At 42.6% G+C, this 17644-nt stretch overlaps 1 protein-coding gene across 6 annotated transcripts in view; it reads right to left on the bottom strand.

Moving 5' to 3' along the window:
* Positions 1 to 16646, bottom strand: part of bcas1 (brain enriched myelin associated protein 1) — a 39707-nt gene extending 23061 nt beyond the window's left edge. Inside the window, exons 1-15 of one of the 6 annotated variants that reach the window (XR_004614396.1) lie at positions 16391 to 16644; positions 16181 to 16256; positions 15864 to 15948; positions 14685 to 14980; positions 10356 to 10538; positions 9418 to 9477; positions 9067 to 9102; positions 8630 to 8845; positions 7457 to 7519; positions 7227 to 7268; positions 7041 to 7097; positions 6901 to 6939; positions 6290 to 6415; positions 5705 to 5917; positions 5101 to 5260 (exon numbers count right to left, since the gene is read on the bottom strand). Coding sequence is in view for 5 of the 6 variants with exons in the window: in XM_034590269.1 (XP_034446160.1) it covers positions 5177 to 5260; positions 5705 to 5917; positions 6290 to 6415; positions 6901 to 6939; positions 7041 to 7097; positions 7227 to 7268; positions 7457 to 7519; positions 8630 to 8845; positions 9067 to 9102; positions 9418 to 9477; positions 10356 to 10538; positions 14685 to 14980; positions 15864 to 15948; positions 16181 to 16219 (1539 nt within the window). In the remaining variant the exon portion in view is untranslated. Of the gene's footprint in view, positions 1 to 4314; positions 5261 to 5704; positions 5918 to 6289; positions 6416 to 6900; positions 6940 to 7040; positions 7098 to 7226; positions 7269 to 7456; positions 7520 to 8629; positions 8846 to 9066; positions 9103 to 9417; positions 9478 to 10355; positions 10539 to 14684; positions 14981 to 15863; positions 15949 to 16180; positions 16257 to 16390 lie in introns of those variants that run through there. The other 5 variants (XM_034590269.1, XM_034590270.1, XM_034590271.1 and 2 more) reach the window with 5 other exon arrangements.
* Positions 16647 to 17644: the final 998 nt, after the last annotated feature.

The raw sequence follows: 17644 nt of genomic DNA, 5'->3' as shown, positions 1-17644 counted from the left end.
ACATGAGAGATGATATTGTACTTATTATAAAAAAGAAACTGTCACTGATGTTGTCTTCTGTGTTTGTTTGACTGTCTGTTTGATTGTTACTCAGCAGGATTTAAAATATATCAAAAGGAGGATTCAATTTAAGTTGTTTGGCACTATTTGTAAATACAGTTATTCTGTCCTCTGTATATAGTTATTTTCTGATGCTGCTTCTATTGTTGTTTTTTATATATATACATATTTCTTTATATCTTTACATGTATGTATAAGATCTTTGAATGATGAAAAACTGGGTCAGAGAAGAATCCATTTAATGAAGTTGTGGGTCCAGACCCAGGATTCGTTTCTTTTTCTTTCATGAGAGAATAACTGACGGAAAAATCGGTATCTGGTGAATCTAAATTGATTCTTTTAATCGTTTTAATTAAATCCTTGTGGTGTTATACTTATTTGTTGGTTATTCTCAGGTCTCTCTTGAAACATCTAAACGAGACCGCCTGGTTAAATAAAGATTAAATTGAATTATTTGGTATCATTAGGGGAAATGATATGTTCCCTCTGAGTGACAGTTTATTTCATCGTAAAATCTGTCGGTTCTTTTGTTCCCCACAAAACTAAACCAATCGACTCAATCGCCTCCTTGTGCCGCCTTGAGATGAAAACATTGTTTTTCCTCTATGATTCAGTTTTTTTTTTGTGGCTGTTCCCTCTCTTCACCCCGAGATCCTGTAACACAAACAAGTGGAGTATGTTAATCAAAAGCACCACGTGTGACACATCGAGGCCTCCCGCTCATTTCCCATTGTTCCGGGACCACAAAGGCTCAGTGAAGGGCGATCAATCTGCAGCGGCAGTATGATGAAACTGCCAAGAGACGTGGAGCCCATCAGAAAAAGAGAGAATCCCCTTTTCACGTGGAGGTGTTTGGCAGTTTGTGTTTCTTTACACTCGATGATGATGCTGTTGCAGGTATTTAATGGGCGTCCATCATGTGTAGAGGAACAAGTGACAGCAACAAGTGGGCAAACATTGTTTTCCTCCAACTGATTTAATTAACTTTGTCCTATTGTGGGACTTTATGCTAATTTAATTTCTCTCCCAAAATCTTCCAAACTCATTGTCTCACATTGTTTCTTCTCAAAACAAATCCTACGTGTGTGTGTACTCAGCACTAACCAGGAGATTAAGTTGTGTGTGTTTTTGTGAGTAGTTATGTATTCAGTGGACGGGCGCCGTGATAGGAGCTGGATCAACGGATGGGGAAAGGCTGCGGCGGCTTGTTTTTGTCTTGACGTGTCAGGAGCAGCTGACTGCATTGTTCTCCTCCGGATTCACAGCCTGGCGTCTTTCACAATCCTGGTGTCGCTCCTGAAAGATAATCTCCTCTCGCACCCTGAGCCGGTAATGTTTATTCAATGCAACCAGCTGTTGTGTTGTGGATCATCACCGAAATGTTGTGCTTCTTCGGAGGAGGAGAAATTGAGAAAAGGAAGAGTCCCTTTGTTGTGATGCTGGGATCATTCTGTCACTGTAACCTTGTTTGACTTATAGACTTTATTCTCCTCACTTTGCTTTTCAGTGACGGACACAGACAGTTAATCTGCACATGGAAAACAAAAGATATCAACTATTTACAAGTAATATCAAATAGGATGAGAGCAGCACTTGTAATGGACTTTAAGATGATAATAGATTAAAAAGAATCAGCAATTGTGATAAAGATTTAACAGTAGAACACAATATTTTCATATTATTTAGAGACCGACCAATAAAGATAAAGATAAAGAATATAGCATATATAATATTTATATGTTAAAATACTGGCAATGATTCCTGAGATGTCATTATCAAACTCTAATTATTATTATTGATCATTTAAACCTTATTTTGAATAACTATGAATAAAGAGAAAACACAAATACAGAGCTTGAATTAAGAAACTAACTTCATCATAAATGCTTCTTTTCTGAATTGTTCAAGTTTTCTTATTGGCAAAAATAAACGCTGAAACCAATATATTTGTGACAGGCTTTTATATTTAATTTAGTTTCCTATTTGTATATTTTTATATTTATACTTGCACAAATACAACACAGCAAATTCCTTGTATGTGCGAACCTGCTTGGCAATAAAACCCGATTCTGATTCTAAATAAAAGTGTTTAATCTGAATTTTTACCTCATATAATAATATAAATTACAATAGGATTAGTAAAGTCAATCCCACTGTGTCCATTTTACAGGTGATGTTAAAACACGATCCTCTCACTAATTTGAATTTCAAGCAAATATCTGGGTAACATCCAACGTATTTTGAATAAACTCACTAATAGTTGAAGTCATTATTATTCAGACTACATATGTGAGATTCCCTTAAACATCGACAGAGATAATCTGCATTAGAATCCCTGCCTCACAGTTAACATGCATGTTTGCCCGTTCTCCCTCAATCCCAGCGAATGAAACCGTCTTTCAGAGGCTTAAGTTCGCTTCACTTTGTGATCTGGCAGCAGAACGGACCTGTTACTACAGAGCAGTGCCGTGATGCACATTAGTCCTGACAGCAGGCCTCCTGTCGGGCCTCCCTGCACACTGTTCCCCCCCCCCCCCTGCCCCCCCGTCCCACCCTCTCTGAGCCCTGGGCGTTCACACAGTTTCATGCATTGTCCTGGGATGAACTGCAGCAACATGGTGGTTGGAGCAGAGCGGCTCTCGTGCAGTGACACAGTCTGCAGGCTTTAATCCATACCTATAGCTGTGTCCTATTTTACACAGACCCTCAGTTCGTTATTGTCTGTGCAGGGAGGACGGACCGGAACTCATCAAATCGAACTGCTCTCATCGTTTTACATAAAGAAAAGTCCTCCCTTTAAAAAGCTCACATGCAGGGAAATGCAGCTTTTAAACCTCGTCCGCACCCTCAAATATTAAATAAGAAGGTGAAGACGCCAGGAAGTGATTGTGAGGTTCTCTGTAGATTTGTATCTCAGGTTTCTGCCGTGAGTTCGGTTGAAATATTGTGTGAGCACATGCTGTTCGCAGGATGTCAGGGTAATTGATTTGACATGTATAGAATCGATATTTCTGTCTCATTAACCCTCTTTTAAAATCCCCTCCTCTTCCCTGAGCTGTGCACTTTATGTTTGGTGAGAGAACATGTGCTCTACTCTCGTCGTACTGGAAATTCCCCAACAGCATCTTCATTTGAAACAATCCTCAGGGGGAAAAACATCGAGTGCGGCCGACATGAACCGAGCAACCCTCTTCAACTTCAGTGCCACGGACATTTCTCGGATCACACCTACTAAAGAGAGTAATACGAGCAGATAACCGCTCATTGATGACAAAGGAGCAGTGGGAGTTTTGCCCTCGGGGGCCGCGACTCATCCCTTAATGGGGGGTGAACGGTGGGTCTCTGACACACATCCTTCCAAAGACGACACACTGGGCTGTCAATCACAGATATTACGTATCTTAAAAGGGAAAATAAGAATTCAGGTGTGGCTTTGATTGAAATATACAAGTTCTTAGATCTTGTTTTATATGTTTTATCCCTAAAACACATCTCACAGACTCTAAAAACGTGAATTAGTGTCAGTCAGAGTTACAAATGAGGGTCGATCAGTTTTCTATATTTATTTTGTATATTTTTATCCTTTTTTTAACATTGTTGACCATGTCTGCAGGGGTGGATCTAGGGGCGGGGCCAGAGGGGCACAGCTGGAATCGGATTGGCCCCTGAAGTGCCCCTGTGCTGTCAGTAGACTTAAAAAACATCCAGTCTCTTCAGGCACATTCACACAGACGCAAACATGTCAGTGATGAACCTTCGTCCCTCTCGTTCACTTCCAATCTGTGAGAGGAAGGAGGTGAATAAAAACGTAAGCTATGGTGGCAAAGAAATTGACTTTGGTGAACTTTAACCCACGATATTCATTTTGCATCCATGTGTGACTGGGCCCTAACTAACGATACAGTAAATATGGCAAGAACACAATATGCTTGAACAAGAAACGAATAAAAAATATGTAGGAATGACTTGGATGTGCACTTTTCTGAATCAGGAATTGTGCACGGATGTGAGATCTTTCTCTCTTTTCAGTCAGTGATACAAATAAACACAGAGGACTCACAGTATTTCTGTCACACCCACGGCTCCAGTGGATTAAAAGGATTCGGATGTGAGCCCTGATGAGTTAATGTCATATTTAGCTGCCGGACTTGCTGAGCGACATTCTTCTCCAGTCGCTGCAACACCCAGATATTAAGTTTGATTGACTTTCACGAATCCATTCGTCGTTCGCGCTCATGAAGAAAAAAGACGAAATGCTTACATACATATTTTATTGTCTTCGAGAAAACTGAAGTTACACATACACGCACACACGAAGGCAAACGAGAGCACATATCACACAGTGAGACTTCAGTTTAATGACACGACACAAAGTGCTGCTAACAAATTAAAAGCTACTTGTCTGTGATTTATGACGACGACGACTTCTTTAGGCACGACAACAACACACATTTCGCAACGACACCGTTCTGCCACCTCGGCTGCATTTGTTAACACGAATACTTAAAAAATCAGCTTCCTGCAGACACACTAAAGATTGTGGTTTCCCCTTATGATTCTGCATGTGCTTCAGTTTACATGTAGCTGTCGTGGATTAATAAAGTCTATAAGTGCAGTTTGTTAGACAAAGCTATTATCACATTAACTCTTCCATGTATGATTATTTTTCTGCTATGAAGCTAAATGACAATATGTTTTATTTTAAATGTTTCAGACAAAATTAATCGGTAAAAGCAAAGCGTGGTTTTGTGTTTTTCGTAAAATCCCGGCGCCTTAAGTTGCAGGAATCGGAGCGAAGTCACATTAAATGTCTGTAGAAAAGGTTTCACACTCCCCCTGCGATACTTGTCAAGACATTTTATATGACCTAATATATATATATATATACACATACATGTTCAACTTGCCACTAGTTCCAACTGTTCACTTGCTTTTATCCATTTATCCTCTTATTCTCTAAGCTTCCCTTTCCCGCTGCCACGTTCCAAACCGTAACAAAAAGTGTCGTTAAAGTAAATAAAGAGCCTGAAGGGGGGGGATGAGAAAGAGAGAGAGAGGAAGAGAGAGAGATGGAGATGGAGTGAGAGAAACTGTACAAGGAAACTTCATTGTTGGTTCATTTGGCCTTTTCTGCTGCTGCTGCTGCAGCAACGGCCGGCTCTGCCTGGACTCCGGCATCTGTAGAGTGACGCTTCAGACCCTGAAGTTCAAAAGGAAGACAAATCAAAAAGTGTTTTCTCTCATTCACATTATTCTCTGCAGTAGCTCGTCTTGTAAAAAGTGATTTCATCCAAAAGTGCTTTTCTTCAAGTGAGAAGCAGTTTCTTCTCTTCTCCTCACTTCTCACGTCACTAAACTTAATCACTGCATGAAATGTGTGTAATTATGTTTCCCTCAGGACAAAGTCAAGTTTATTAACTGTGAGGTTTTTAAAAATCAAACTTCCACTCTGTGAAATGGCTCCACAGCTTTGATGGCTCGGTGAGCTGCTGCTGCCATCTTGTGGTCATGAAGCCACATATTGCAATAACAAGCAATTCAAAAATATCAATGCAACACTTGTAATGATGAGTGTGTTTATGTGCATGTATGTTGCTGTGAGGATGCATCGTTTCTGTTGTAATCAAAGCGACGCTCTCCTTACGAAGCCTTTGAAGAACAGGCCGATGGAGTTCCTCTTCTCCAGTTTCTTGGGGACGTTGGCTGCATCGTCTGCCGCCTGCACAGAAGCTTGTTTGTTATCTACGACCACCTCCACGGACTTGGCCGCTGCTTTGGGCTCCTCCTTGGCTTTGACCGTCTGAGCGGCCTCTGCTGCCGCGGCAGCCGGGGCGGGGGTGGCCTTCTTGGGTTCATCCTGAAAGGTACATGGTGAAGACGTCATGAGCAACAGAGTTTCAAAACGTATCATGTGCTGCAGTGATTCAATGCAGATGTGACTCTGAGTTGATATTTGAAGTGGCATTAAGGTTTGAGGGATGATGAGAAGCACTAATGTGTCATTATGATTCTCAAATATGAAGAAAAATACTTTTAATACCAGATGTAATTCATGAAATCACTCTGGTTAATGATGTTTTTCTTCTCGAGAGGTAATTTTACTGTATCTTCTGCTCCAGTGCTTCTCCTGAGGAGCTGAACTCCACCTGAGGAGGCTTCCTGCACCTTTGTGCTCATGATTCATACTCAGAGATGTTCAGATATTCCAAAGGAATGAGCTGCTTCTTACTTTGGGTTTGAAGAAAGAGAGGAAAGGTGATTTTGAGGCTGTTTTCTTCTTCTCTTCCTGAACAGGCGGCGGCGGCTCTGGCTTCGCAGCGGCCTCCAGGGTGCCGGTTTTTGAGGGATCCACTTTCTGTTTTCAAAGCGGCAGAGGGGAAAAAAAACACACATCATGAGCTATCGACAGATTGAAGGCATGGCCATCATGGAAGCTGACAGAGCCAGAGAGGGGGATCTGCCACCTGCACGTGAAAGAAGAGGAAAGAGAAATACCCAGAGGTCACAGCAGAGAGGAGGCGGAAACAGAAATCATCAGATCCAGTCCCTGTAAGAAGAAAGAACCCAAAACATCATGCACTAAACAACGTGAAATTCTGAAAAAGAAAAGGGAGAAGTAAGAGATTGTCTTTGTTTAAAGGGATAATTTGACATTTTGGGAAATAATCTTCTTCTCTTTCTTGCAAACAAAATATGTCCATTAAATATGAAGAGCCAGCTGCAGGTTAGCTTAGCTTAGCATAAGGACAGAAAACAGCTTTTCAGGCTCTGAGATAATAAAAATCTAAATTTTAAAGCAAATAAGGATATTTCCCAAAATGTCGAACTCTTTTATTTTACCTCAACTTCTTCCACTGACTCTGGTTCTCCATCTACCACCTGCAGCAAAGGTTGAGTTATTTGTTTTCCCCATCAATTAAAATGCTGATTAAACTTCAGCAGAGAGAAGAAGTAAATAAAGTTTGAATAATCCCGAGCACCTCTCGTTGATTTACCTGCTCCTCTACAACTGGCTGTTCCACCTCCTCTGCTGTCTCCTGATCTTCCACCTTATTTTCACTCTGAGCAAATGCAAATTAATCCAAAAGCAAAAGATCCTTTTTAATTAGAAGATGTTGATGTGATATAATCATAAAAAAACCCCAACATTAGGAGCACTTCTTTACCTGGACCTCTACAACTGCCTCTGCCTCCTCCTCAGGCGTCTCCTGCAGAGTAGGTTTAATCTGAGTTTAATGAATATGCTTTAATTTACTGTGCAGTGTGTCTGTTGTGCAGCACAGACATGATATGCTTTATGTGCATTATGCGAGGAGCTGCTGGTGAGACACACCAGAGTACATGAACACAGTGTTCCCTGCAGAGCTGAGAGGAGTGAGCAGACTCCCGGTTTTACCTGTTCTTCTACACCTGGCTGCAGCTCTACGTGCACTGCTGCCGGTGGAGTCTCTTTGGCCGTCTGCAGGACAGTGGACGGGTTAATATCGTTAGTGGAAAAGTCAACGAGACAGAACAGGAAGCATTAACGACCCCAGAGCCTCAAAATGCATGAAATATTTACATTGAGAACAGCTTAGCGGGTTAGCATGACGATGAAAGACGACCAGCATGAACTGCTTAAAGGAACAGTTTGACATTTAAATATTTATATTATTAGCGTTAGATGAGAAAACCAAACTATCACATAAACACGTAGAGCGCAGACATCTGCGAAGGCCCTTTAAAGATTTGAACAGTTCTAAAACTATTGAGGATAGAAACTGTTACTTCTACTGAATCCATGTTATCTCAGCTACACATTGGTGGGAGTTACAGGTTTCAAGCCATATCTGTACAGTAGCTGAAATAAACCACATTTCAATCCGCTAGATCCAGATTTTTATTTGAAGCCGCTCAAACTGTGCACACTCAGATATAAGCAGAAATCTGCTCACTAGTTTTTGCATAATCCTGCTGACAATCAAACAAACCAACTGTTTCCAGTCTTTGTGCTAAGCTAAGCTAAATGCTGCCCGGATTCAGCTTCGAACGTCGAGCACAGACACGACCTAGACTTTGATCTTCTCATCTAACTCTGGGCAAGTCTGCAAAAATTAATAGATTTCTCAAAATGTCAAAGTTGAAAGGAAATGAATCACCAGTTCAACGTTGATAACGGGAATGTGATTCTTCACTGTGGTAGAAACAAAGATCTGAGTCTATTTTCCAGTGACACCTAATGGTTGCAAGTTGAACTGAGGAGACCGATGCTTCTTTGCATATTATCTGAAGCACATTGTTCAGTTTCTGCCTCCAGAAAACCAATAAACCAGCTGTGGTTCAGTTAGTAACAGGATGAGCCGCGGTCGGTTGGAGGAAACGACGATCTACAGTACCCCAGCTGCGGTCGGGGCCGGGGCATCGACCCCACGTGCTGCAGCAGCCTGTGCCTTTGGAAGCCTTGACACCTATCTGCACCTCAAATTCACATACAGCACGTTTCACACTACGTCATAATCTCACACCCTGTTCTCACTGAGAACCTGCCCCCTAGGATGATGCTCTCATCTTGTGATCTCAACTTATTTACCTTCGGGCGGAAGAGTTTGCTCAGAGCAGATTTGGCAGCTTTTCCTTTCGAGGGCTCGGGTTGCTTGGCAGCAGCCTTGGGTTCGTCTTTGGGTGTCGGCTTCGCAGGTTTGGCAGCGGCTTCTCCCCTGATTTCCATCTTCGGTGGCTCTGGAGGAGGAGGAGGTGGGATGGACATTCCTTTGGGTGCTGCAGGCGGCTCGGAGACTTGTGCAGTCTATTCGAGATGGAGAGAGAACGTTAAAATAAAGGAAACGTTTATCAGCATTTAGGCAATTTCAGGCGACGTATAATATCAGATATCAGCAATTAAAAATGTGATTAGTACGTAAACAGTAAAATGAGAAAAATAAAGTGTCAAAATGAACCCAGTGATGTTCTGGAAGTGTTTCAGGATCTCATATAAAAATAAAAACCAGTTCAGGGTTATATGCTCACAGTGGTGGCTGCCGCTGGGTGGGTCTCCTGCTGGGACTATTTGGCAACAGAAAGAGGAAGCAGTTAGCGAGTGAAGTTAAACCAAAGCAAATAAAGATCTGCCAAAAAAGAAGCTTGTGTACATGTTGTATAAAAGCTTGTCCCTTTTAAATGTCACAGAAATATCCTCCAACAGAACAGAGAGGCTGGTTACAGCGACTTGCACCTGTAGCAGCTGGTGTTCCATAATCAAATGATCTTTAATATTATGGGATTAACTGATAAGGCCTAAGGAAATAAAGCAATTAGAGCAAATCAAATAGAAGCAAGAGATCATGTAGTGTAATGTGATCTGTGATGTCATCGGGTCACCTGATCTTTTGTGGCGTCTGGAGCGGCCGTTTCCTTTTTGGTCGTTTTAGTGGGAGTCACCTGTGCACGGAGAAAAAGTTATAGTATGAAAAATAAAAGTGTTATGAGTGTGTATAAGCATCGCATGGAGCGTTGTGCTGCCGCTGGTAGTGAAGCTGAAACGTTTAAGAAACAGAGGACGCAGTCATAACAGGGACAGAATAATAATTATTTGAATAAAACAGAAGCCTCTCATGGAAGCAGACACGGGCCTCTGTGGTGCGGCCTGACTCAGGCACACTGAGGGCACTCTGAGGTCCCTGACAGAGCACATACAGTACATGCGCTGTCATTGTGACGGCCATTGTGCTCCGGCGATGGCGTAGGCCTGCCCTCGCTCCGTCTTCACAAACCTCCACTTCCATCCGCAACAGGCCTCCCTTGTGAGCTCACGCTCCGGGGCCGAACAATAGGCCGCCACATTCCCGCATGTTCAAACACTCGATTAGCATGGGCCCCGGGGCGATGGGGACTCTTTAAAACGGCAGGAGTCCCAAAGGCAGCATGATGAAGAGGAGCACAATCGCTGCTTGTTGTTGTTGTTGCTGGTGACGCCGTCAGAATGTGTGTTACTGATACCTTTAAACTGCCACTTTCATAAACCCCAACAAACAGACGAGTACAGATGAAACAACTGTCTGACGTCTTCACCGCTTGATTTGTTATCTCCCATCTCCACTTTATCAGACTAATCACCAAACGTCTCAGCTTTTAAACCTTCAGACAATAATTCCAGCAAACATGAATTAGATTTGTGATGTTTCAGTAATAACTGCGGATAACAAGGTTTTTCTTCCCCACTTCGATTAAAGCAAGTGAACTACGCATCTTTCCCAAATCAGCCTGATCTCACAAGACAAGCAAATTAGAAATATCAAACTTTGTCCTGAATCACTTACTAGTGCTTTGAAGAAGTTCATAACTGGATTGTTGTCGGGTTCGCTCTCCTCTTGGTTCTCCTCAGGTTGACTGGTGTCGGTCTCGGGAGCGTTGTCCTCCTCCGGTCCTGCGTCTGCGGTCACACCACAGTCTGGCTCCGGTGGTGATTGGGCCTCTAGCGTTAGGTCGGCTGTCGCTGTCTCCTATACACCATCACACAAAGAATCGGCCTTTGAGGGTTATGTTGGAGCGGCGGAGCTGATATGCAAGCACAGTGACTGTCTTAATCGCGAGCATTGAGAGGGGAGCACAATTCCAACCATGCCTCTGCCTACTCGGGGCATTGTCAACAATCAGCCTTTTATTAATGTGTGTGTCCCACCCCTCACTCATTGATATTCAACAATGTGTCAGAGTTATGCCCTGAGAAATGTCAGAAAACTCAAATACCTTGCCTTTCCTTATAGTGCACACATGTAGAATATAGCACTGACAAGATTTATTTCTCTTATATATTAATTTGTTGTTTTGTTTTATAAACAGAAGGTTTATTTGTCATTTAAAAACAAGATAATACCAATAAATTAGGGACAGAGTCAGGAGGAGTTTTCATTTTTCATTTTATTGCAAAACATTAAAAATAAAACACAACGTCCTGATGAGGTAGATCGATATTTTTCAAAAACAAAAAAACGACATTAAAAAAAAATTTTCCATTCAACGTTTTTATTGCTGCTGTGTCTTCGGCGCCACGTGAATGGTGATGGTAATACTGTATTCCTGAGTCAGGATCTCTAAACCGCCGAGTCTGTACGCCGATTCCTCAACGACGGACGCACAAGCCGACTGCAACTTCTCACGTAAATCGTCCAAGTCCAAACTGTCTCTAACTTTAACACTTTGTGAGTCAGCTGTTGATTCTGTCGTGTCGTTCTCTGGTGCGACCGCCTCTGAAGTCAGAGTCGCCTCCTCCACGATGAGCTCCTCTTCGATGGTCTCGAGAACGGCCTTGACGCACTCGGCCACGGGCTCATCCGAAGTTTCAGAGCTCGTGACTGGAACCTCCACAGAATTGTTTGTTTCACGTACGATCTCCTGTGTAACCTCATCCTCAGTCGTATCTAAGATTACCACGAGCACTTCGGGTTTTGCCGGTGACTCACTCAAGACCGCAACCGCAGGTGGAGCTTCTTCATCAATCACAACCTTCTCCTCTTCCTCCTCTCGGACTGAAACACTCGGCTCCGACTCCTCTGGGGCTTCCACTGGTGTCACAGCCACATCTTCGGGTTCCTCGACTATCTTTTCCGTGACTTCAAGCTTCTCCAAAACAGCTTCTGCAGGTTCCACTGAGATAAGAGTTATTTGTGCGGATGTCTCGATGCTTTCAGTTTGTGCCAAAACATCTTCAGATTCCTCGATTATCTTTTCCGTGACTTCAAGCAACTCGGAAACAGCTTCAACGACTGATTCTAGTGTGTTCTCCAACATCGGTGTGGTTGCATCTTCCTCACAAGGACTTGGATTTTCCTGTGCAGGTTCCTCTGAGATGCTGAGAATTTGTTCTGGTGTTTCAATGCTTTCAGTTTGAGCCAGAACATCTTCAATTTCCTCGACTATCTTCTCTGTGACTTCAAGCTTCTCTAGAACAGCTTCAAAGACGGCTTCCAGAGTCTTCTCCAACACCTCGGTGGTTGCATCTTCCTCACAAGCGCTTGGATGTTCTTCTGCAGGTTCCTCTGAGGTAAGAGGAGGTTGTTTGGATGAATCTGTGCTTTTAGTTAGTTTGTTAGTTTGTGCCGGAACATCCTCGGGTACGTCAGTTTTGTCCTCTTCGACGTTGCTTTCTGCTTCAGGTTCTTCAGAAGTGTTAACCCCTGCGATTTCTTGGACGACGGTTTCCTCCTCAGGACTTTCAGGCACAGCTTCGAGTTCGTTTGACAAAGCCTCTATAGCTTCTTCATTCAGCTGCTCGGCAACTGTCTCGTCTTTGGGTGGGATACTTGTCTCGTCCACAGGCTCTTCTGGAACTGTGAGGCTTACTTCTTGTTCTGCTGAGAGGGGCGTGAAGACTGTTGCAATGATCACCTCCTCTTCTACCAGGTTCTCATTATGTGCTGCAGGCTCCTGAGGGCTGGTAACAGTGATGGCAAAGTCCTGAGCGAGGGCGTCAATTGCTGCCTCTGGTATCACCTCATCACCTTCACAGACAACAGCAGGACTTGGCTCTGATTCATAAACTGTTTCTGGTCCCACGTCAAATGTCGACTCCTCACTAATCTCAGCGTTGAGGATTCCTGGAGTCGTCTCAGGCTTGACTTCATCTTCAGGGAGTTCCTCGGTGGGGATGAGCTCACTGGGAGAAACCTCCACGGTGGTAATCTCTTCCTCGTCACACTTCTCTGAGGGTTCATCGTCAATCACGGGGATCGGTTTGTCTTGTTCGCTTGTTTCTGGTGCAACGGCGTCATCAGAGGTGACCTCGACGTGGGCGGATTCCTCTGTAACCTGAATCGCTGTCTCAGTCAGGACAGGAAGTTCTTCTCCAGATGTGTCTTGGTTTTCAGGATTTGTCTCCACATGAGCGACCTCACAGATTGTTTCCATCACCTGAGTCACTATCTCTTCGTACAGGGAGGGAGCGACATTTTCTTCCTCGGGCTCTGGAGTGATGACGTCAGCCTCAGGTCCAGTGGTTCCAATCGGCGCCACGTCAGCTGACATGTCTCCAGCTTCTTCAGCATTTTCTTCAGTAATTGCTTCATCCACTGCAATGTGGTCGGTTGACTCAGAAACAGCAGAGAACACCAGCTCAATGCAATCTGCCACCACTTTAGGAAGCTGCACCTCCAGTGACACAGTTTCATCTTCCTCTTCTGTCGCGGATCTGTTTGGGTCTGATTCTGCTTCCGTAGCGATTTCTGGCTCAGTTTCCTCGGGTCCATTAAAACCCTCGTCCTCGGCTGTGCACGGGCAGATCTCAATCATCTCCACCAGATTTGCTCTGAACGTAATATTCTCAAACGCATCGTTCTCCGTCAGCACCACCTCTTCACCGATGATCGCAGCTGTCAGATTATCTGAGGCCTCCTCATCCGCAGCCTCCTCCACCGCCTCCTCAGCAATGATAACAAACTGATCCAGGAACTCTCCCGTCGTCACTGACTCTATCACAACTTCCTCTTCCACCAGGTTCTCAGGCGACTTCGCAGTCGTGTCTTCATCTTCATCTGTTTGCGTTGCAATATTGACTTCGATTTTAGCGTCCGTTTGCGTCGACGTGTCGGCCGTTCGTGGAGGTTCGACCTCCTCCTGGTTCCCGATGACGATCGTTACAGCAGCTTCTTCTTCTCCGAACGGGCTCAACTCCTTTATCATAGAAATTGACATTTATGTTTAGATAAAATACTTTCGGTTTTTGCTTCCGGGACAAATATATAAACCGTGTTCTTGTTCACACTGTGTGTTTAAAGTGAAAGGGAACACATCTGCATTGCAGCACCACAGTCTTATATTAAATTCTTTAAAGTGATGAAGTTTGATTTATTGTGCAAGTTGTTAGTGTTCTCCTCAAATCAAACTGTTCCTGTGTCAGTGAGATGTTGATTTAAATCTATAGATGTTGAATTGCATTTTGCTTTAATGTATTTCAACTGCAGTGTTTACTGTGAATGAATTAGTAAAGAAATAATACATGTATTATCAAATAATAAATACTTCTTGGTGTAATTCTGTCTAATAGAAAACATAACCACAGAATTCAGTCTTTAATGCAGAACAAATGTTTTGCAATGCATTTTACAGATGTTCATATTTGTCTGGTCTCTCAGTGACGGAATTATTTTGTGATTTTCTTTTTGTGATGAATGTTCTGCTAAATGTGAAGGTGTTTAGAGAATCTCAGTGATTTCATGCTGTTTGATCAGTTTGGATTGTTTTTGAGATTATTGCAGAACAACAAATCCCATGAAACGATGAAAACCAACAGTTTCTTAGTTTTAGCCCTTAATCAGTTAAATAGACTGATGAAACCCATAAATACCATTCATTCCTACTGAAAAGGTAATTTTTAACTAATATACATCAAATATAAAAGTTTACTTTAAGATTAATTATTTTCTAAAACCTTTGGGCTCTTTAGGTCAAACAGGAAGAAACTGAATTGTTTGATGATTATTATCAGTTGTAGATTAACACACATTTGTTTCCAGGATTGAGTCACTCAATGGTTTTGAGGTGTGACTATAATATTAAAGCTGTCAATGCTCGTAAGTAGCATCAGTTCATGGGGCTGGTTGAGAGTAGACGTGTAGATATCATGTTTAGAAACAACCAGTAGATCTACTCACCGGCTGTGGATCAGCAGCAGCAGGACTTCCGTCCGTTACGTCTTCATTTGACGTCTCTGATCGTTCCACCTTCACGACGTCAGCTGGAGGTTCTGGCTTCTTCTTGAACATTTTGCCAAAGACTGATTTATTCTTCTTGGCTTCGACCACCTGGACGACGGCTTCGATGATTTCAGGAACCACTTGGGCCTCAGCGGGTTCCGCTTCCACGACCACAAAGTCCGGCTCTGTCGATTCCGTGGCGAGGTTCAGGGAGAAGGGCTCGTTGCTCGGGTTGAATGTGGTCTCACTATTAACTGCAACAAAAAACAAGGGATCAGTATATGAAGAAAAGTTTCATTGAGCATATTTAAAACTATGGAATTTGATCTGGTTGAAACAGAGTGACGACTCTTTCAATACACAAACATTCTGAGAGTTATCTTAATTACTCCCCCTCCTTTCATGCTGTGTGGAGGAATTTGTTTATCTATAAATGTATTTTTTTAATTAACTGACAAAAATAATTTGATCATTAGCGCCTTAAATGAGACGACACTATTTAGTTTTGGGAAAAACTTGAACAAATGTTTCTGTACATGTTTGAAAAGCCTGAAAACTTGTCTGATGATTGTATTTCTTCATGTATTTGTATTTGTATCTCAATTAATCTCTGCACATGCAATATTAAACCCGTGCATTGTGTTTACTTGTGCATGTAAACATGGGCTGGTCAATTTGGAGAAAGTAGCATCTTTATCTGAGGGTCAACATTAGCTCTTAGATAAACTCAGGTTCCTGTGGGAATGTTACGGTGTTTCTGTCACCGCTGCAGCTCTAATCACACTGTGACAGGTCAAACAGTGGTTCCATGTCAGTGTCTGGGGACAACGCCTTCACTGAAAGCTGAAGGTACAATCCAGCTGGGAGTCACTGTGTTTGCAGAGCATTAAGGAGACCAGAGGACTAATCCAACATGGACATGGACAGATCGTCTGGTTTCGTCTGTCACACGCCGATAAATGTGCTTTTCCCACGAAGCAAGAAACAATTAAACAGAATCATTTGAGGTTAATCATATTAATTCATCCTGAGATTCCCCAAATTTTAAGAAAACATATTTTCCGATAAGACGTTGTTATTATTTATCACTTTTTCTTTATTTAACTTCATAATAAAAGAAAAGAAAATGTCTCTCACCATCGATCTCCATTCCAGTTGATGTGATGTTTGCAGTGACACCGTTCGCTGATCCGTTTTCATGCTTCTCTGGAATTTTTCCATTCTACAAAGAGAATAAAACAGGAGACAATAAATAACCCGTACAAGCCGCACACGACACGACACATCGTGTACAAGCAAGATCTGACTGTAAACAAACAACTGAACACACCAGCATTTCAGGAAACTTTTGAAAAGCAGCAAACAAAGTACGTACAGCAGATTCAGAGGCAGCAGAGTTACAGATACTACACAGGTAACATATCAGGCCTGGTGAGAACTTTGCATCAGTTTACCTGGGTTAGCCCTTTTTGGGTGGACTGCTCGTTTCCCATTTTTATCCGAGTTCAGTTCAGATTCAACTGAAACACACTGAAAATGCAGAAACAACAGCTTTGTTATGTTTCATTGACACGATAATGACACAAGTAAAGTCTTCATGCAACTATGTTATTTGCAAACCCCTCACATTTTTTCCTAATTTCAGTATCATTGGAAAATCTTACCTTGTTACACCTCCGCCAGTCAAGTCCAGTGAAATCCTCTTGCAGAAAAAGATACGGTAAGTGTCCGTGACTGTGTCAGAGAGTCGCTCCTGCTGTTGTTAGCAGGCTGTCTTATGTGTGCTTTATAAAAAGGGTGGGACGGTTTTCAGGTGATCAATTGGATTTCCTCCAGTGACGAGCCCATCGTGCTGCTCACCGGTAAAAGCACATGATTAGGTCACAATAATCTATTATCTGAGAACACTCCGACAAGATCACGGTGAAGCTCTGCTCTAATCAAACGCACGGTGATAAGGTGCTGCATCGCTGCTCTGTTGACAAACGTAGCTGGAAGTAGCAGGATGTGTGTTAAGGATATGAGTCTGGCACGTTTCCACGCGGCCAAAATTAAAAAATATATATAACCCTGCTCCTTTAAAAACTGAATACTATGGTTTTAAAAAGAAAACTTTCAGCATTTTATTATTTAGATCATTACAATCTGGGGTTGTTGTAGCTTTCAGATTCAGACTTTGTTCATGATAAATCATAGAAAACTATTCAACTCTATTACTTTTGATATTATTTAATAAAAGAAAAGAAAAAAAGCTGTTTTGCATTTGCAAAGAGAATGAAGACACTTCTTTATTATCACAGTTAATCAAGACAGACAATGAGCTCAGTAATGAAATCATCCGTCTTCAGACTCCTCCACACGGTCACTTAGAAATGTCTTTGAGGGTCTGTCAATGCATCAATCCACACAGAGGACGTCAGTCATCAAACACAAAGTGACTGGAGCTCATCCTGTCGCTCCTTCCTCCTGTTATTATCCTCATCTTCACGTCTCTTTTGAGATCCAGACTGATTGAAGCTGCTTTACCCTCATTTTGATTTTTTTTTATTCGCTTAAACCCCAAAAGAACCAAAGATTGTTCATTCAAATAAACCAAAACCACAGAGTATTTTTTTCTTCCTCCCCCCCCTCTGCTGTATTTATTGACTTTATCATGACAAGGCCTGGAATCCTCGCACACAATGCTCCGATTGTGCAGCCTATAGCTTGCACGTCGAGGTGGGAGTTGGATTCCCCTGTTTGGGTCGTGCACGTCTGACTTCACGCAGCTGAGAGACCTCAAGCAAACTCTTCATGATGTACCAACGCAGAGCGGCCTACTAGTTTTTATTATCTGCACGACGCTGACAAAAAGCCCATTGATTTTAGGTCTGGTCGAAAGCAGCAGTATTTCCAACATATGACTTTTCTCGACTTTG

This window comes from Hippoglossus hippoglossus, chromosome 7 (assembly GCF_009819705.1).
Source record: "Hippoglossus hippoglossus isolate fHipHip1 chromosome 7, fHipHip1.pri, whole genome shotgun sequence".
Lineage (NCBI taxonomy): Eukaryota > Metazoa > Chordata > Actinopteri > Pleuronectiformes > Pleuronectidae > Hippoglossus > Hippoglossus hippoglossus.
This window is presented reverse-complemented; position numbering and strand designations above follow the sequence as displayed.